Here is a 21520-nt window from a genome sequence, read left to right on the forward strand (position 1 = left end):
AATTTTGGTAGTAAACTAATTATTATTACTACTATATTAATAAAAAAATAAATACTTTGTAATAAAGAAATGGAACTAAATATGGAAATAATTTTATGGACAGGGTTACAGAGACGGTGATTACAATTCGGTCGTCGAAGGGTGCCAATAATTAGAACTTTCAGACAACAACGTTTTTTTTTCAGGAATTGGATACACACCAACATTTATTGGCCCAAAAAAGAAGTTAGGTACACAAATTATTTACAAATGGTCCACAGCAATTGATTGTGGTAGTACAATGAGACAATAGAGGCAACAAATTAACTCACCGCACCGTGAGCACAAATATTAATTATTAGTAATCATGCCATCATTATTATTAATATTGGAAGAGGGGATAACAATAAAACCAAATGTTTATCGAGAGTACAACAATTTTCAGGAGAAAAAGATTACGAAGGATCAACAACGCAACATTCAGGATGGCTTTGATTTTGGATGAGGTACAGATACTGACCAAGAGATTGTAGATTACATGAACTACTAAACCAGGAAGTCGATAATTGATCCGTTTAAGCACTCAGAATCACACAATAGGAAATTAAAGATATAGAGGACAATGTGGAAGGGTTCAAAGTAAATGAAAACAATAAGTCTAACAAGTTAATAGGATTCATTTTAATAATTAATGTTAAGATGATAAGTGAATGACTAGATTTCTCACTGCTTTGATAAAAAGAAATGACTAGATGTATCGCATAAAGCCAGCATTAAGGTGCTTGTATTATAACAATATTATTCTTATTGATGAGATCCTATGTATTATTATCAATGGATGTGAGTTCTGAGAAGAAGATTTGTCATGAATTGGAGTCAACCATTCTAAGACACATTAGTATCAAAAAACACCACTTACTATTTTTTTAACGCATCTCAAACGCGCTACGCAGCTTCTTAATTTTTGCGATCATATGAATGATCCGTATCCACCTTCTGACTCGTTCTTCTTGGTAAAAAAACAGCATTTTCTCGGGTAATGATTTGTACAAATTTCCATGACGTGATTGCAACGCATTGTGACGAGAGACGCCAGAGGTCACTACTGTCGATGATAGAGGGTTAGTTTCCCGGATCAGACGGAAATCATCGGGAGGGCGCGTCACTGTAGTCCTCGATAAAAATCACGCGTAGTTTAAACTTGCTTGTTTTATTGCGTCTCGACCACAAATGGTTTCTCGAGAGGGCGTTGGTGCATTAAAAAAGTGAAGCCAGCTGTTGGTTGTTTATCATTGCGGCTGCCATAGAGATACACCGAGCTATCTACGCTTTTGCCGTTAGGGAGCGAGTCAAATAAATGGTAAATCTTTTGCCAAAGCATTCAGAAGGTGTTTTACAGTGATACATTTGTCAACGTGATGGATCAATGTAACCCACCACTCATCCAGCTAACTTTGTTTTCGCAGGTGTTCAATAAGGATAGTCGTACCGCATTTAAAGAAATATTGAATTTGGTCGTCATATGGTACCATCATAGTTCGTATATTTATGCTTCAGCTGAGATAGAACAATATGGCGGACCCCTAGCTTAATCTTTTGACAGCAGTAGTTATTGGCAGCGCCCTCTTCCGAAACATCTACAGTCTCAACAATTATCTGACTCGGTTATCCGTAGAAATGTACTGGGTATGTAAAAGTGATTCAAAGTGACTGAAGACACGAACAATTTTGCGAGTCTAAAAAAACACTAGAAATCCTTCGCTTCACTCAAGCTGTAATTTATTTGGGTGGTTGTTTGTCATCGTCACGGCTTCTTTGAAATAATTTGACATCCATTGAAAGTCACGCCGATCGATCAATTACAATGATATGATTCATGAAATTTTTTAAAGCTATCGTATTCTCCCAAACTTGAAAACGATACTAACGTCCCCTTAAGCAGAACCGATATGGTAAAACCTGTCTAAGGAATTGCATTAAACGACGGCTCAGGGAGAGCATCCGAAAAAAAACAACGCTAACTCTTCGCGACTTCTAACCGTCACCTTTTGAAGTTGCCATCGCACGAAACACTACAAAAATTCAGTTGAAAATTATCATTGTAAACGCTCATTATTTCAAAACGTCGATGAATTTCGAATATCTGCGTGAATGAAGATGAGTTTTGGAAGAAAACGTCCACGATCGCGCAGCTTCAGCTTTATCAATTCTTTGATGGCTGAAATCCTTCCCAAACTATGGATTAATTCGCTAATTGTAACGGCACAAAAATTTCATTGTCAGTTTTCTAAGTTTGCATTATCGTTCCCTTTTATTATTCAAGACTATTTCATTTAAGAACCGTTGCTTTAATGGCTACGCTCACTTCTGAGTTTTAAGCGTTCTTAAAAAAATAATTTCATGGAATCAAATGTCTCTATCGCACAAGAAATGGAATGGAACATAGATATAATTGATTTTCAAATTTTTTTTTGCTTTTTTGGGTGTTCTTTTTTTATAGTGAGCCTCAAAAAGAGGTTTTAATGATGATGATGACGATGCTTATGAATATGACAAAGTGGTTTTTGAGATTGAATCCACAAACAAGACGGATTCAGGAGAAACAACCATCCGCCGAAAACAAGGAAAGTACTTGGAGGCCCCTGCCGCCCCTCGTGCAAGTGAGCACAAACACTCTCCACAATCCCACTTCTGACAGCGGCGGGTATATTGCTCTGTTGATCGCTTGGGGGCGGCATTAGATTTCTCAAACGACTCCTCCGCGTCGATGTATCGCGTCGAATGCACCCGCTGCACCCGCCAACCTGCGAGATATCGCAAGAGGTGCGCCGATCACAGGTCGAAAGGCCAGTTCGAAACGCCGCAGGAGAGACTCAAAGCCCCTGGCGGAGCACAGATCTATCCAGGCGACGCCTTCAACTGTCTCTCTACCAATTCGAAAACGACAGATTGTGTCACACCACTCCCCCCATTTTATGATCATCCCCACTGGCACTAGATCACAGTCGTTTTGAGACGCTGGCGATGATGGTGGTGGTAGTTGCGCTGCTGATCGGGAGATGTCATTCGCCGCATCTGTTGCATCCATTTTTCGGGAGCGGGCAGAGGTGACGTGAGGGCGGACGCAGAGGCGGCGCGGCGGTGCGGCAGGGTCTGTCTCTCTCGACGATGTTCGAAGGATGTCGTCTCGAGTTGGGAGTATCGGTGGAGTGATTTTCGAGGTTTGATGGCGAAGAAGAGGATGACGGGAAGGGAAGGAGGGAGGGTGGGGTGAGGGGGAGGGGGCTGGCGTCTCTCTTTCGTTCTTCTTTCCTTTCTCTCCACCCCTCTCAAATTGATGACGACCCGCGCGAGGGCGGAAGGGGTGGAAGCTTCCCTCACCTGCCGGGGGCGGCGCTGGCGGGGGTCGTAGCGCCCTCTAGGTCCACCAAGCTCTCCTCTTGCCCCCGCCGCTGCCCCCCGCTGCCCCCGCCTGCCCCTTACATGATGACGCACTTGCCCTTCTCCGCCCAGGGGTTGTTCTTCTTGTCGGGCGCGTGGATCAGAGGGTCGTTTTTCTCGTTCTCCTCCACGTATTCCCGCATCCTGCAGAAAAAAAACGAGAGCGGATGTCAGTAAAAAAAAGAGCAACACTAATTCAAGATGAGTGAGTGATGGAAGCTATTTATTTGAAGCATCTGAATTATGCGGTTTGATTTGATGCTCCCATACTTGGAGTCAAAACATGGAGGCAAAAGCACAATAAATTTTTAAAAAATACTAGCAACAGTCCAGATATAACCTATGTAGACGAAAAAAACTGGAAAAGTTATTACAAATACATAGCTGTCACAAATAGCCCCCGCAATATAAAAAAAAATCAATAAAGAAAAAGATACGAAAATGGAATAATCTGCCTGACGCTATGAAAAAATGTGGAAAATTACCTCAGTTACCCAAAAATATAACAAATTATAATATCAGGCACAGGAATAATATTAGCTAACTCAATTGTGAACCTGAGTAAATTACAACTACCAAAATTTACATTTATACAGGGCGTTTCAGGAAGAATCTGCAATACTTCAGGATTTGAAAGAGGAGACAATTTGAAGTATTTTTCGTCCTGTAAACATGTGGTCGCAACTACTTAGTTACTGAGCCATGGAAACGCAAAAATATTTTGCATGCACTTTGCAGTTACCATGAGAACGGTTTTTCTTTGACATCCAGCCTTATCCACTTTTAATTAAACACTCTGGATTTTTAAGGACATTAAATAATTAAGGTTAGAAGAAAATGTGTTATTATAATAGTCTCAAACAATTAATCGCAAAATGGGTGATATTGCAAAATCATATCGTTGATACCTGCTCAAAGCTTTTGTTTAATTAAGGTCAAAGATTGATGGCTACAGTGTATAAAAAGTCATTTGAATCAACTTATGACATTAGACTCGGCTGCTCCCGTTTAGAATTCACACACGTTCAAAATGCCTCTAAAAACTCGAGTGTGAGCCACAAAGAACAAAAAAGCCAAAGTTTTAGGATTTAATATCTTCCGTCAACATAGCGTGGAGTATTCTGGGGTATTACACGAGAAATCTGATAATTTGATGCAAATGATGATGGTCCACAGGGTATAGACTCATTTTAAGGTCACTAACAGATGGTATCACATTCATAATGACCTCTGATATGTCATCCTCCTAGAAGAATGCCCAAGGCCCTGATGTTGTCAAATATTTGAATTCGAAACATTGGCTGAAATTAGTTGCATTTAGCCTTATGAATGCCCTAGTCTCGATATATTGAGAGTGTTATTAATATGAGATATCGAGATGAATGATGACGTAATCCAAAAGCATTCTACAAGCTATTTCCGAAATCGCCATTAACCGTTTAGAGACCGAATTAACTTACCAACTGATTTTTATCATTTCTTGCATGCCTATCCAATTTATTTCACAACTAATTAAGAGATATCATGAAAGAAAAACAGAAAACATTTTAAAAAAAAATGCATTTCAAGCATGTTCCCAAATGGGCACACGCCAAAAAATTGGCCATTGCTTGAAAAACAAATATACACTTGACCAAAAAACTAAGTTTAACAACGTAATATATATTTTGATCTTTTGAATAAATGAGCATTTGTGACTTGAGAGCGAGTGTATGAGAAAATATCGAATAAACCGCATACTCACTGCAGAGGTGATGAAAATAACCAATTTTGAAAAGGTATAGTTAACGACCAATGTATACACAAGTCATGCGATTCACTTAAAAAATACTTATATACTTTATTTACGTAAGAAAAGCTACAAAAGTAATCACGGATACGAAATATAATTTTCATGAATTTTTAAATGTCAGTTCCCAAATGGGAACATTTGACTGTAAACGGTTAACCTTGTTGAATCGATATCAAGTTTACTTGATGACGTACAATATAGTTTTCATGCGGCTATATACGACGGTACCTCCTTCGGAAGAGACATCAACAGCTTAAAATCGTGTTTTACTCTTTGAAGCCTGAGGTATTTCCTTGTGCGGGTTGCGAGAAGCCCAGAGTTTTTGTTGTTTTTTATAAAATTATTTCCTAATCCGAAAAAGTATAATCAGGAGTCGCTAAATGACAGCACCTTCCATACAAGAACACCATATAGCTAAAGAAAGAGGTTAAATGGTTCAAAATAGACTTATCCGTGAAAATATGCACCCTGATGTATACTCGGGCTTGGGCTTCAAAGCGTTAAAGAAATGAGAACGTAATTTCCAAATGTACGAGGTGTGTTCAGATAGTAACGGGAACTAAATTCCTCGCGAGTTTTGAGAATTCCGATTGTCAATTTTTATAATCATGTCCCTGAAACATGATAAAAATTTCGGTTGCATAAATTGCTTTTCTTTGTCCGAGGAATCCAAAAATAATACCGCCCCAGCCTTCTTAGTTCGCTAGAAATGGCTGCGTGTGAATTTTTCCAATTTCCAAAAATAAAGAGAACCTTAAAATGGCCGTTGTTTTACAAGCATAGATGACACTGTAAGAGCTAAAGGCTATCCCAAATATCGAGTTAGAAAAGCGTTTTGAGTATTGAAAGAAGGGCTGGCAGAAGGGAATAATATTATGTAATGGATACTATTTTGTAGGCATTAATGTAGACGAAAAACTATTTAAAATAATGAAATTCCCGTTATTTTCTGAACACTTCTCGTACTTATAGTACCGTAGTAATTAAAGCGACGAGATGTCTGTTCCGTTGGAGGAGGCTCGCAAATTATCATTGGAGATAGTCATCAAGTGAACTGGAAAGAAAAGGGCCGTTTAACTTGATTATTGGCCCTTTCGAACCCGCCCCGAACAATGACTGATGATGTAATTTCCTCCTGAGATACTTTCCAAGCCCTCTTTTCAGAAGAGGCATTCCATTTCGAAGAATTATTATCAGACACAGGTACATTCATTACGTTCGACCTGAGCTCGAGATATTGTGAGTTATGAATATAAGTCCAGGAGAACGATGCAGCCGGGATCGGGTTGGTGTGGTGGCTAGAGTATCGTTTTCCCACCCCGGGGGCTTGGGTTCAAATCCCGGCGGTGGTAGAGAATTTTCAAACTATGACCTGACCGATCCCTGCTTGAATGTTATGTCGAGGACATAAAAAGCGCTATACTCCGTCCGTCGGATGGAACGTTAAGCCGTGGTCTCCGGGATTTTCTCCACCCTTCCTTCCGTACTCTTCCCTGAACAAATATAAACAATGAAGCACAAACGGATCACTCTCACTTCCACGTCGACTACGGACATTTCTGAAAACCGGTTAAAAAGTAATCTAAGCAGAAACCAAAATCAAGGTCTAAAGGTGTTGAATGATTTATATATAGACTTTGCGTGACTTTGCGTTTATTAATTAAACAGTCATCGACGTGACACAAGCGAGAAAAGAAACAGTTAAACTCCAAGAACACCAACTTATTTACTGGTTACCAACCAGACCGCACCGACAATTAACAATCGATAGTATCGATCAAAGATATCGATACACCCAGTATCACAAATACATAGGAAATACATACATCACCAAATTTATGCATTCATATTTTCCAACAAAAGGAACTAAGCCTTCTCTGTGCAGTCCCCTTGAATGTATGCAATGAGAGGAATAAACTACATTTGAATGACTGTATTATACGTACAGTGGTATTTAGAGAAGGTTACTGGAAGCTGAGGTCATTTTCGCCATTAGGGAAGGGTGCGGAAGGAGGGGTGGAGACAAACCCAGGGACCACGGCTTAACGTCCCATCCGACGGACGGAGTGTTGCGCATTAAGTGCCCTCCACACAACACTCATGCAGGTATCGGGCAGACTCAGAAAATACTCTGCCACCGCCGGGATTTGAAGCCCAGCCCACGGTGTGGGAAGCCGACACTCTAGCTACCACACCAACCCGATCCCGGCTGTATCATTCTCTTGGACTTATATCCGTAACACTCACAATGTTTCGAGGTTAGGTCTAACGTGATCAATGTACTGATTATGTTTCAAAATGGAGTGCCTCTTCAGAAAAGAGGACTTGGAAAGTTCCCTGGAGGGAATTACTGTAGTCATATTTTCATATCGATGAATGATCCTTGACAATTTAATATCGATAATCTTGAGGAAAAGCAATGAAAAATCATATTTTAGACGGAACATATAATCTGAAATAAAATTTTTGGTTACAGTTCATTTTAAATATCTTTTCGACCGAGAGTTAAATACAAATTTTTTGGGGGGGGTCAGGGCGCAGGGCGAGTGACTTCCAGGAAAAAAACAAAATGCGATAGGCGGGTCATAGACTCCTGGAAATTCAGTCGCTTTCAGACGTCTGTGGTGTATGCTTCGCGAGTATGTTAGCTGTGTTGCCAGGTGGGAAGAGGGTTTTTGACGCAGTCCTTCGTTTCTATGCATTGACAAAGTCTTTTGAGGAAACATGGCAACGCCAGGGGTGTCATACTGGTTAACAAAAGACACAATAGTCAAATAACAATTTTTTCAATTTTGCTACCTCAAAATTTCTAATCTTCTCATTCGTAGCCAAAATGAAAAATTTTGTAATAAAATTTAAATAATAAATTGTAATAAAAAAGATTAATATATCACTTCTAAAAAAATTATGGGAAGTCCGTTCCGGCACTGCTAATTTTGCGATGACGTCACTGGGCAACGGCCGCCTCTTTATCTCTGCCCATCGCACACCCTTGATGTCTTAGGTCCCACCTCCTGCCGCGACGCCACTCGAAACATTCCGAGCTTGCACGAACGGGCCAGTCGCGAAGATATTTGAAAATGATCATAGTAACCCTCATTGTTGCTTATTTCTCCGTGAAATTCGGAGCGCTCCTACCGTGAGGCCCCTTGCACACACACCGATTTTGGACGGCCGGTAAAATATCGGCCGTCCACATTCCAATAGCGAATAATGGGATAGCGTGGGAGCTTGCACACGTACTGACCACGCGCCGGCACCGCCAAATTGCCGGTTAGCTGCCGGCCATTGTCACTGTGGAACGCCGCGCCGACGCCGGCTCAAAAACATAGCAAGTTATCGTTTGACCGGTAAAAATCCGGCGTGTGTGCAAGCATCGCTTCGCCGACAAAATATCGGCCGGTATTTTACCGGTCGTCCAAAATCACTGTGTGTGCAAGGGGTCTGAGCTACGCGAGTAGCGACAACTGTAAACACAGTTAAATGTGCGGCGGATGGCAACACAAATGATGCCCACTGGATATATTCTGTTATTCAGTAACATTCGTGGATACGAGAAGGGTAACACGGTACAGGAACGTCGATTGTTCCTTCCCTGCGGCGACGTAATGAGAAACTCAGCCGCTTGGAAAGGTAATATCATCCCGGTTAATTCCCGAAATGAGGGATTGCAAATCACCTCCGTGGCCCAGCCTTGCCGTCGCGTCGGCTCTCTCATCTCCAAAAGCATTTGTTTCGTACGAAATGAGTACCGACGTAATTCGAGCATCAACCAAGTTCATTTTTTCCAGAAGGTCCAGCTCCCTGAAATCTGCCAAATAGTCCAAAAATAGTTTCGAAAAGAATCAACTCCACATGATAACGCTGACCTCATTGATGGTAAAGTTAGGAACAAAATCTCAAGATTTTTTAGCAAGACAATTGATGCATACGTCCATCAAACGTAAACAATAGGTTGCAGAACCTTAACGGATTAGTCATTAAATAGGAAATTTAATTGTATTTAAATTTTTTTTCAGTTAGCTTTTATGACAAAATGATGAATTTGACAGTATGTGGCACTGTTAAGTTAAGGTTACGTAATCGAGTAGCATACCCTCCACGATGACTCGAAATGCATAGGCCCTATAGCATTTCAAAATAAATGTACAACTGCTTTCCAGCATTTTTTTCCATTGCACCATATAATTCATTATAAAAGGGTAGGTAAACTGGTTCCTTTAAAAAAAATTCCATTCATCAGTATATAAATATCAATACTTTGTGTTGTTTTTTTTAAAGGCGACCAGTAGAATGGAAACGAAGTCATAAAATCGAATGAGCAGCCTGAAGTGGATCATAACAACCCTTATCTTAATAGTCTTCAAAGTCGAGCGAGAGGTCTGCAACGGTAGTAGAAGTAACCACGTTACGTTTCGAGAAAAATGCAACCTATTTCCTGTAATTTAGAAAATGACTGCAATCCATATCCGAACGTCTGTGGCCATGACTGAATATATAGTGGTTGCCATGGCACCCACTAGAGATGTCCTAGGGGCGCAAAAGTAGCCTTGGAAGATCAAGCAATGTGAAATTTATGACTTTTAATTCTTATGATGGTTGTTATCCTTTGTGATATTTAAAATATCATGTAATAATGGCATATAATCATTCATTCATGCACGCATGTCTGTATATTTACGTTTTATAACTATTAAAGGATTTAGATTGGTATTTATTATTGCATATACTATCATTTAACTGCTCCGTTGTCATATAAACATAAAGGTCTCTGTGAGTGGGTCCTAGAGACAAAAAGCTTACGCTTTCTGAAGTCTTATTTTTATATTTATTCCACTTACTGAGTTTTGGAGGACTCACCCAAACATGAAGCACCAATAATGAGGTACCCATTTTGACGTAATAGTTTATTTTAAAATTGCATCGATTTGGTAAAATTAGCTATGAGATTTAAGTCTTGTACCCTCGTGTGATTCTTTTCTATGTTGGTAGCCCTGAAGACGGAATTCATCAAATTCCGAAACGTTGGAAAAGCATGATTTTTTTAATCTCCCGAACTGACGACATACTCTCGATATTTTTAATTAATATATAAATCGAGACGTCGAGGAAGATACTGTGCAGTGCTTGTTGAAGGGATATTTTGTTACTGTTAAATGTAAATAAAAAACCTACTAGTGTCCCAAGTTAGAGTACTTAAGGTTTAACATGGAACAGGTATTAGAAAACAAAGGTGTCCCAAGTAAGGGGGAGATATTCTTAACTTGGGACAACACAAAAAAGAAACAAAAATAAAGAAAAAAGAATGGTGTGTTAAAAATTCCTTATTTTCAAAGTGCAAGGGCTCTTCAGATTTTTGGTTTACATTTACAGCTGGTGGTTATTTCTAACAATATTTTTATTTATGTTAAACACAAAATCTGTCCTAAGAATGGGCTACTGACTTTGCTGAAAATTTAAACTTTTTCCTTGGAAACCAAAGTTAAGAAGCACACAAAAGTTGTATCTTAAAATAAATAGGTATGTGTTATTAATATGGGACATTTTCTTCACAAACATTTCGATAACAGGCTAAATTTATAAGGGGGAAGGGCGCCAACTAGTACTTTGGGAACCCACTCCTAAAACACGCCTGTCTTGAGGCCAATAATAAAATGTCCGCGCCGCAAGATCTCTTCCGTCGCCGTGGAAACGCAGCCTCCGAAGTGAGTGCGACGACGTAAGTAAAGGGGCCAGATGAAGATGGGATCGAGGGTGGTATGGAGACCGGAAGCAAACAGAAAAAAAGAAACAGAGGAGGAACGAAAATGAATGCGCACCACTCAGATGATGATGATGTGTCCCGAAATAGCAGAAGGGGGCCTAGAGGAGGGATTCACGCCCTAAACACACCTCCTTCCCTCGGAGACGCAACCACTTTTGGCGAGAGGCGATCCAGGGGCCAATTCATTCATTTCGATCATCGGGAGGCCGATCACAGAGCGAAGGATCTGACGCCGATCACGAGGCATACGGCGGCGTTGATTCCGCTTCCTCCGTCGCTAAGGGTCACCGTCGCTAGGGCTAACATCATCCAGCCATTAGACGAAAAGACAACAATGGTAGCCAGGCACGTGTCCGGGAGGGCGGGGGGTGGGGCATTGTGGTCTTCAGCCTCCCCCTTCTCTCCTCTCGCAAACAGTAACCTCACCTGATCGAAGATCTGTAATAATTACACGATGAGGGTGTGTGGACAGGATGTAATCCCATCGACTTTTGTTACAAATGCGATGTTTACATCGTTGATGCTCCAAGCACAGGACAAATCATTCGGTGACATGCCGAGGTAAACTTAATACTGACGCAAGATCGATGGTACTCGCTTACTCTTACTCATTACACAGGATCTTTCGATTATTTACGAGATTTTTATTAGGTCGCTCCTTGCGCCCTTAGCGCCATTTTGTTGTGCAACCACGGTCAATCTGCAGTTTTTTTGCGTGAATTTAAGCATAAATAATTATAAAATTAAAAGTTTGGGAGGGTATCCTCTAAAATCTGGGAGAAAGGACGATTTGACTCTCCATAGTAAAATAAACGGGGCGAAATAACGTGAAACACCCTAAAAGGGATACAGTCGTGGCTCAGTTTGCATATCCACGGATCCAAGAGCAAAAGACGCCATTGAAGCAAATTACGAAAGGTTGACTTTACGAGATTAATATTCCGCGATTAATACCGAGTTCGGAGGGATTAAAAATTCATGAACTGACGAAAATGACGAGACAACTGTTTGAACGATGGGGAAGTAATAATAAGGGTAGGGAAGAAGAGGAGACTTATGAAACATTTAAGGAAAAACGGATAAAATTAAGCAGACGTATCCTGAGGTATGATGGCCTTAAGAAGACAATATTCGAGGGATAAGCGGATAGCAAGAGTGGAAAAAGAAAAACCTAGAATAAAATATTTATAGCAGGTAATGAAGGAAACGAAAACGAAGAGAAACTTAAATATGGAAAGATAAACTGAGGCAGTGAGTGGAGAGCTGCGTCAAACCCATCTTTCAAGATCTTTGAGCAGTGACGGTGACAATGAACAAGAATTACACAGATATAATTACATAGACAGATTTTTCATAGAAAATAACTTTCAAAATAATGTCAATTTTATATTTCAATGTTTTTTTACGTAAAAAATAATCCTTGGAAATGATAATATGTTGGTGAATATTTATGGGGTGTAATCAAAACAAAATGCTAAGAGGACATTCGCAGATCAGGTTCCATTCGTATTGATTTTGCGGCAGTGCGTAATTGACCCAAACAATTGAGGTCAATCGCACTTGTTTAATTGTTTGCGATAAATAATGAGAAGGAGGGATTTAAAGGCAATGAATTCGGCAAAGGGTTCAATTATTATTTAAAGTATTAAATGGAAACGTTTAGTTTGCGCGACTCATCGATTTTTCATAGACTTTAGTGAGGACTAGGAACTTGCGAGCATCGATATAGATCGAATTGTTGTTGAGAGTGTAGTGGCAGGGATGTAGGTCGAATGCTGCCGTCGCAGCGTTTATTGATCGGTGGGTTGAATGCCGCAGTGAAGGGTCATTAAACTACAACGAGGGCAATTATGATGGTCAACTTGGGGAATGTTATAAAGTGTATGTTATAATTCGCGAAAGTTTGAACATGTGTTCTCATGTTTGTAATCTAGCCACAAACTAGTAACAGGAAATCGACTTTCCATGTTACACCTTCCGGAAATTTCACTGAAAAATCCATATTTATCAATCCAAAAATCGTCCTAATTTAGTAACTTTGATCTAATTGTCGTATTTATTACACGTTTTACATGGAATTACCTCCTCTCTCCAGTTTTATCATTGGTTTCTTATTAACGAGTCCCAAAGATACAAGTGTTTGAGTTCGCTATCAATGCTTGCTGACATTTGATTTTACAGACCACATACATCTCATAAAAATAACTTTCGTAATGATGTCAATTTTATATTTCAATGTTTCCATGTAAATACTAATCCTTGGAACTGATAAAATGCTAGTGAATATTTGCGAGGGATAATCAAAACAAAATGCTAAGACGATATGCCTTTCCAAGTAAATATATAATACGAGATTAGAAAAAAATTAAAAACACACGTTTTACATAAAAAAGATTTGAATCGTTTTAAAACTACCACGAAAAAAAGTTTATTGTCCATCACTTGTCATTAGAACCGGTATGATAAAGGGATAAACGCATGGCTAAGGGTGAATGATTTTTAAAGGAGTTATCCATTCTCTTCCCCTGCTGGCCCAAACTGGGGCGCTAAATTCCGAAACAAAATAATCGTAATTTATTGAAAGAATTCGGTGGATGGAAGGGAAATATATGCTTGACTACAATACAATCTTTCCAATCCAGCCATTTTCCTATACATTTTAATTTTAAAAACTCTGATGTTGTCGCCCTCTTTTCATGAGTTGGTGACGATATTGCCGAGTTCTGGCTCGTTTACTCGTTCAGTGCGAAAATGTCCTTGAGGGAAGGAAATCACACCCTAGGGGAGGGTACACAGCAACGAATTACGTGAGCCTGATGCACAAAGCCTGAAAGTGACTGAGACGCGGTAAGCAGCTCGACAGGAGTTCGTAACGTGTTCAACTCATTGATTAATTACAATTAAAAATGTTTTAAATTTATTCTTAATTTTAATCTAAATTATCTAGAGATAACTTGTAGTACATGAAGACAATACAAAATATAACGTAACCGGTAATGCAACTTAAATGCATAATGCGTAATGCAACAAACTATTTTAGGAAAATGGGCAATAACTGTTTGGATGAATGGATATGTTAGAATTCCAAGAAGTTGTGCACGAAACAGCTCTCTATGATCAGCGAATTATCTGCGAAAGAGATAACACGGTCTGTTTCTCATCTTGAATGGGAAAAAAATCAGGCAAAGGATCGAGAAACAGAAAAATGCGCGTATCTATACCTATATATTTTTTAAAACTTTATCAGAATGTAAAATTGTGCAGAATGGCTATTGGATTTGAGATGATCGGTGGGGGGGCGCCTCGCTCAGTGAATGAGTGGGTTACGAGGGAATGGGCGGCGAGCCAAAGGACGATCGGAAATAGAAGAAGGGAAAGGATGAAAGCGAAATGATTCGGAGGCGACTTGACGGCGAATGACCCCTTCCCTCGCGCGGGAAGGAAAAAAGAGATTCCAAGTGCTGCCGCCGCGTGTCGCCTCGAGCGGACGCTCCTCCCAAGAAAGAGAATTTTCTCACTTTTGGGAAACTGCGTCCAAATGATTAAGACAAGCCAAAAATGCCAAACTTCAAATATGACGACCATAGGTGATACCGTATTTTATATTATCACTATCGTCTCACGATCAACCTGGTGGAATTTCATTTTATCGTAAATGAAAAGAAAAACCTTGTTATGTTGATACCTTGTTATTGTGATGAATGGAATGAGATGCTATGATTGTTTTATGTTAGTTAGTGGTTTCATATTCTAAATGTTTTTCTATATATATATTATGTTTACATACTATATATGCTTCATATGCTAGGGAGCTTATAATTTCTCAATACGAATGATTCAGCAAAGTAACATTTTTTGTGTAATTGTAAAAAGCACTCTGACTGAAGAACGAGTCGGTAACCCCAAAGCGGAGTGCCAACTCCAAAGGGGTAACTATGTTCCTGTAGCCATGTATTTCTTAAAATTTATATTTGTGTGGAAAAATAAACATAATTATTATTATTATTCCACTAATTTATTCTCAGGTACGACATATTTTTACGCAGCAGCGTCATCTTCGGGTATTTTTAATACGTATTTTATTACCAATCATTGTAATTTACGAAAATGCAATTGCGCTGAGCCGCGCGAACCGTTTTCCCAAGTTTTTCGGTATGCGACGTGTGCTTTCACCCATATCATTGGGTGTTTTCCATTCATGCGACTCACGCGTCCACTAGTGTCGATTCACTGAAACTGGTTATAACTCCAAAATTCTTTCGCGTAAATGTTTGTTGACTTGTGTAACAACAATCGGCGACACACACAGAATGGAACACGAAAACCGCGACACAAGTCGACCTGTGTCGACGTATATCGATGAATGGAAAGCACCTATCGAGTTCGCTCATTGGCATTCGTTTGTTTTTTGTTGTTTGGTTACTTGTGACTCTTTATTCTCTATGGAATTGTTTATTTAGACTACTAATTCGATTAAGACTTCGATTAAATCTAAGAGATAATGAAAGGCCGAGCAGGAAGACTAAGTGGTGATACGTAAATCTCTGATCACTCCCCGTGTCGTTCTACTACGAGTATTGCCTACCCGTAGTTTTTCCTCATCTCCTCAGTTTTCCGTTTCCTAACTTTTTCCCCGCCTCACTTCTGTTTTCCACCCCATCTTCAAACTTGTCAAATCTTCTTCACCTCTTCCTCAAAATTTATAAATCTGACATTTTCCTGTACGTTGAATGTCTTGTACCAGATGATGATTCTACAGACTGTCCCAAGGGTCGTGTGTCATTTTTGACCTCTAATTTTAGTAAATTCCCCTCGATAAATATTCTTGAAAATTGGCATACTTAGAGGAAAGGTTGTAAATGTTGATTAGTGTAAGCCAAATTTTACAAATTTGACCTTTTGACCTCAAAATGTGGGCACAAACCAAAATTTTTAATTTGCCTTATGGGGTTTCAATGCAAAAAAAATTCGAGATAGGAAAAAGTCTGAATTTAATTGACCAAGATGTCAATTCTTAGGTTTTCGGACATGAGGAAACAGAAAATAACACTTTTATTTACGAAAATTCAATCGTTGACCGTAGGCAGAAACGCGTCTTCGCGTCGACTCGCATTAAAATAACTGTGGGAATGTTATTTTTATTTAAATGTGTTGAGCTTCCACTCCATCTTGCCTTTATCGGTAGAATTTAAATTTTATGGAGATATCTCTCGCTCGCAAATGCTCAATTGTTTGGAAGAGGAATGCACCTGTGGTTCGTTTCGCCTCTTTCATGTTGGCGGCGGCGGCGGCGCGGCGGTCGCAACTGACTCAACAAATGAATGGGTTGCCCACGGCGACAGCTTCAGCGTGTTCCGTAAACAAACAGTGCATAGAACCAAGAGTAGGGATTAGTAGGGGGAGGGTTGCTAACACCCTATTCAGTAAACACACGTGTGGCCATCATATTAATCACGCCCCGGGGGGAATTTAAACAACATGGAGCTCGGGAGGAAAAATTAGTCACATTTCAAAACTGATACACTCTATTTTAAAATATTTTCCACTTTACTCACGCATGATAGTTCACCGAGCTTCCCTTGAATGATTTTTCTTGGTACACAAATGCACGGAATTAGTGCAACATTTCGTTGATCGTATGCAAGCCACGTGACGCAACGCCATGTTACCGTTCAGACGATCGAGGTGTGTTGGTCCAAACTAGTGACGTCATCATCCCTCTACTAATCCTTACTCTAAGGCAGCGGTTCCCAAACGTTTTCTTTCCGCGACCCATTTTAGCTCATTCTTTTTAGCCGCGACCCCCTAAAAATGGTCGTCCAAGTTTAAGTACGTTGTTCACCATATTATTAGTATCTCGCGACCCCTTTCCGAACGGCCTACGACCCCCTTGGGGGTCGCGACCCCCACTTTGGGAACCGCTGCTCTAAGGCAAAGAACCATAGAAATCATGGGGGACATATTGCGCGAGTGGAAACGAAATCGGCGAAATATGTAATTTTAAAAAGACAGCGGGAAACAAGCTAATATTGCGCGCTGATTCCATCTTTTATCGTACCCATGGCAAAGCGGGAGAATTTCTCAGCATATTCATAACATACATACTAAATTTACAGTAATTTCATTCGTCATGTCACTCACGTCACTTAGCGGCAGACATTTTCCAAATTGCTGGGACGCAGTGGCCCATGCTATTAAGCCAACGCGAGTCTTCATTTTCCTAATGTCTAAATCGCCTAAGAAATGAATTACTAGCGCTACCGCTCCTGCAATTAGACATTATTATCACGAAGTTATTTTTACGGAAATCCGATGTTTTTCTTCCATTATCTAGCATATTTTTTTTCTTAGAAAATATGAAATTGCTTGGGTATTTCGACACAGGAAAGAGTAAAAGAGAATCGCCGACGATGAGATGAATTCATCACTATATCATTAACCATCTTCGTCTCTGATCTCATATCAATAACGGTCGCCGCACAACTTTTCATGCAAACATAAATATTGAAATCAATCAGGTGCTCCAAATTCATCAGTCTGTTTGCTTTTAACGTTAGCGCCTTGAAAATGCTCCAAAAAAATATCCACAATGATTGATTTTTCAAAGCCAATATTCGAATGGAAAAATATGATGCAAAAAAAGTCAAAGAAAATATACTTAAAAAACAGCCATCGATTATAATGGTGAATCTAGTAACGAATCGCAAAAAATTCAAAGTTTTAAGTTATTTGTGTAGCTGCAATTATTTAAGTACTGAAGAGCTAGTAGTTTAGCTTTGCGTTCAAGTAAATACAAATATTTGCAGTAAAATTCAGTTATTTCCATTGATTACATGATTATTGATCAATTATAGGTACTTCCTAGTATTAAGTAATTATAATATTTTGGTAATGATTTATTTCTAGAGAATGTAGCCTCGAAACATGCATGTGGGGTGTTCGTAATGTCCACCTCGGTAATGGAATGTGAAGTACGAGGAACGTCGCGAACTGGTCATGGTTATACTGAATATAGTAAATGCCTTTCTCACCATCCACGTGGGGAAATACGATTTCCTATATCCATCCGTTCGGCAATATGTCTTCCTTATTTTATCGTTTCTGTTGAACCTACAACCAAAGTGACACTCTAAGATGGCATTCTAAAATGGCGCTCTATAATATTGAGTGCCCAGTGCCAAATGTCGTCGTCGAAATCTGACCAATGATCAATCTGAAATAGAATTGGTGTATTTGATTATTGGTGAATTTGAGCCGAAGGGAAGTCGACCGTTGCGAGCAATGGGAATGACGGTTGGTTGAGTCAGGGGGTGGGGGGGCAGGGGGGATGGACAGGACGAATTGCCCTCGCCCTATGACCTCTGCTGCTCCGCACTCTCAATGGGATCACGTCGGCTGCGCCTCCAGACAGTCTTTTGTCGCGATCGGGCCGCTCCGTGGTCCTTCATTCACTACGGTCCGCGAGAGCGACCCTAAGGATTCTTTCGACCGCCAACCATTGATTCACCACATTCAGGGCTTTCAAAAGGTCATTTCAAAGCCATTCCTGGCCACACACACACACGATAGGAGGACTTGGAAAAAAAAACCACGGGCAAAGAGAGAAATTGGCCAACTTGAGGCCATTATGCAGCAAACAGTAATTCACTTCGCAGGTCAAATGCGCGAGAGCTTACATTGTCATTGCGGCAAAAATTGCTGGGAAGTTTTCGTCTGCGATCATGATTGGCAGTGTCTGCAAAAGCACTGAGGAAATGTGACTGGGCTCAATTACTATTACTACGTAGAAAAAGTAATCAGTTTCGAGTAAACGTAGAGAATAGAAATCAATTAGGAGTAAAAATGACTGATTAAAAAAAATAATTAGTAAAATTACAGCTACAATTACAATTATTTATTACAGGATTGTCCGTTTTAGAGACCACCTGGAAACTGTTGAATATTGGAATAAAAATGTGGAATAATCGAGTCACAGAAATTGCCTATGTTGCAATTTCACGTGTGATGTATAAAATTATTACTTCTGTAACGACACAAGGGGTGTAATATTTTTTTACCCATCATAAGTAGCCTACAGCATCAGGGTGATTGAAACTAAGCAAGCAAATTAAGGTACTCAGGGACCCAAAGTTATCTGTAGGCTCAGGTAAATCAGAGAAATCAGTAAAGTAGAAATCTACGATTACGAGCGAGTAGTGATTGCAACAAAAGTGACGGTTCCTCTTTCACTGTGAGGAGAAAAATTACAAATAAAAATTACATTTCATAAAAAGTAATCGTTACAAGAAATCAGCTTACTTTTACTCCATTACTTACCAACACTGATAATTAGTCATACGCTTTCCGAAATAATGAGAAAACGAAGTAAAAAAAATCGCTGATGGCACGTCCTCTTTAGATCTCACTTGACAATATACCCTGCTTGTGAATACGGGCTTATAATGTTCAGCTCCACTTACGAATATTGCTTCTTGGCTTACATGACTGGGATTGTTTTAATTAATCTGGAGTGAACGAAGGCCGGTAGTCACTTCTTAAACCACATTACCAATGCTCTCCTGATACCAATTTATGTACTCAGATTAAGGATATAACTATATAACTTAATATACAGTGTGCGTATTTTAGGTATTGAAAATAAATTAATTCAGAGAAATCCATGAGAGATATCGCTACAAAACGCTAATAATCTAAAAAAAAAACATTCCTTCGTCATCATTGCACTACTGCAGACAATTTTTCCACTCTTCGAACGCTCCGTGGAAATAAATAACCGAAATTGTGATTGAAAAAGTTAGTCAAAATCGATTGTTCGAGCAACCTATTTTTAATCGAACTGAAAAGCTCGACTTTTCCACAAAAAAAACGAAATTTGAACGTAAAGATTGATTATTGAAAAAGATCGACGGTTCTTTTTCGAAAAATACACTTTCTATTAAAAAAATGTTAACTATAAATTCGAAAAACTCTCAAAATACATATTGGAGAGGTAGAAAAAAACCCAAAATACTATCTTTTTCAAATTCAAGCTTGAATCGTTCGTAATAAAAATTTACAAATGCACGTTCATTATAGTTTTGGGAACACCACATGCAACCATTCGGCTTCACTAAACTTTTTAAGAACTATCAACTGATTGAGAAGATTTATCGATGATCGAGGGCGTGCCTTTCCAATTTTACCGCCCTTAGAGAAAAGTATTGCACATGGGACGGATGACATTATCATAGGCCGGCAGTGACGCCGCTGAGATCAAACCAAATGGTGAAGGTCGGAGTTGAAAAAATCGCGTTTGGATCGAAACTGGAAGGCCATGGATCGATTAGCCAGCCTCGGTGGCGGCGTGGTAATATCCTCGACTTCCGAACCGAAGGTCGCGGGTTCGAGTCCCGCCTGGGTAAGTTACCCTTATCCAGGGCATGGGCGTGTGTGAATGTCCTTCATTGTTATTTGTTAATGTGCCATTATAAAGGCCGTAAATGTGCTGTTTATGGGGTAATGGAAATAAATAAATAAACAATCTCGTTTTCCTCAATCTTTGATTATCAAAACTCGATTTTTGATTTTTCCATCTCTAAACCAAAACATCCTTCAGAGCAGGGGCGCAGCTAGGAATTAAGCACTGGGAGTTTTAAGGCGCAACAGGTAATAAAGGGTCTGGGGGGAATGGAATACCCTCCAGGGTAAGCGGGAGGTCCGGATGCCCTCCCCCACAAAGATTTTAAGATAAATGGTTCAAAATGGTGAGTTTTACGACTGTGTGAATAGTTTGATGTTTTGTTTGTGTGTAATCCATCTCACTAATATTAATTAGAAAATTTGTCACTGTAAAATGTTTTGATAAAAAATTCTCTGAGTTCTGATGGAGGGGCTTATACACTAAAACCCCCCTCGCTGCGCCACTCCTACAGAGCAAGCCGCTTTGAATGCATCCAGGGATCGTGGTCACAGAGCACCTCGCAAAAAATTGCATCACAATGCATCTTAAGGGTTTCCCATCCTCCCTAAAGCCCATATCTTGCCAGCAGACTTTTTTCCCCAAAGTGAAAATGGCCCTCGTGGATCGTGTAATTCTTAGCGGTTTGCACTCACGGCCTGCTGAGTTTTTCGATTGCTCACTTCCAGGGATGATAAAAAGCGTTGAAAAATGCAGAAGTGTATTGTTGCTGAAGGAGTGTGCTTTGAAGAGAACTACAGTTTTTTAACGATACTTCTCATAAATTTTTTAAAAAGAATTTAGTCTTTTTAATTCAAATGCACACCCTGTCCAAGCTAATTTCTTCCTAGCTCGGTAAGAGCAAGGCGAGAAAAACAATGTAAATTTAGTACACAAAAATTTGGAAGACTTTTTTAAACATTGATAAAATCCGAAGATTCGAGCGTGATGAAGTGAATTTTTTCATATTGAAATTAATACTTGCAAATTTACGCGATTATAAAATTTATAAGAACATAAGTTCAAATGTTACTACAGCATGTTCAAGGTGTTGATTAAAAGGTGATGTAATTACATTGAAAGCTAGGAGGTAATAAATTTTAATTTA

At 39.6% G+C, this 21520-nt stretch overlaps 1 protein-coding gene across 2 annotated transcripts in view; it reads right to left on the reverse strand.

The window, feature by feature from the left end:
- Positions 1–486: 486 nt before the first annotated feature.
- LOC124156335 (guanine nucleotide-binding protein subunit gamma-e) overlaps positions 487–21520 on the reverse strand; it is a 231443-nt gene continuing 210409 nt past the window's right edge. For both annotated transcript variants that reach the window (XM_046530840.1, XM_046530831.1), the window contains exon 3: positions 487–3564. In XM_046530840.1, the coding sequence (XP_046386796.1) occupies positions 3459–3564 (106 nt within the window). In that variant the 3' untranslated portion in view covers positions 487–3458. The remainder of the gene's footprint in view (positions 3565–21520) is intronic.

This window comes from Ischnura elegans, chromosome 1 (genome assembly GCF_921293095.1).
Source record: "Ischnura elegans chromosome 1, ioIscEleg1.1, whole genome shotgun sequence".
Taxonomy (NCBI): Eukaryota; Metazoa; Arthropoda; class Insecta; order Odonata; family Coenagrionidae; genus Ischnura; species Ischnura elegans.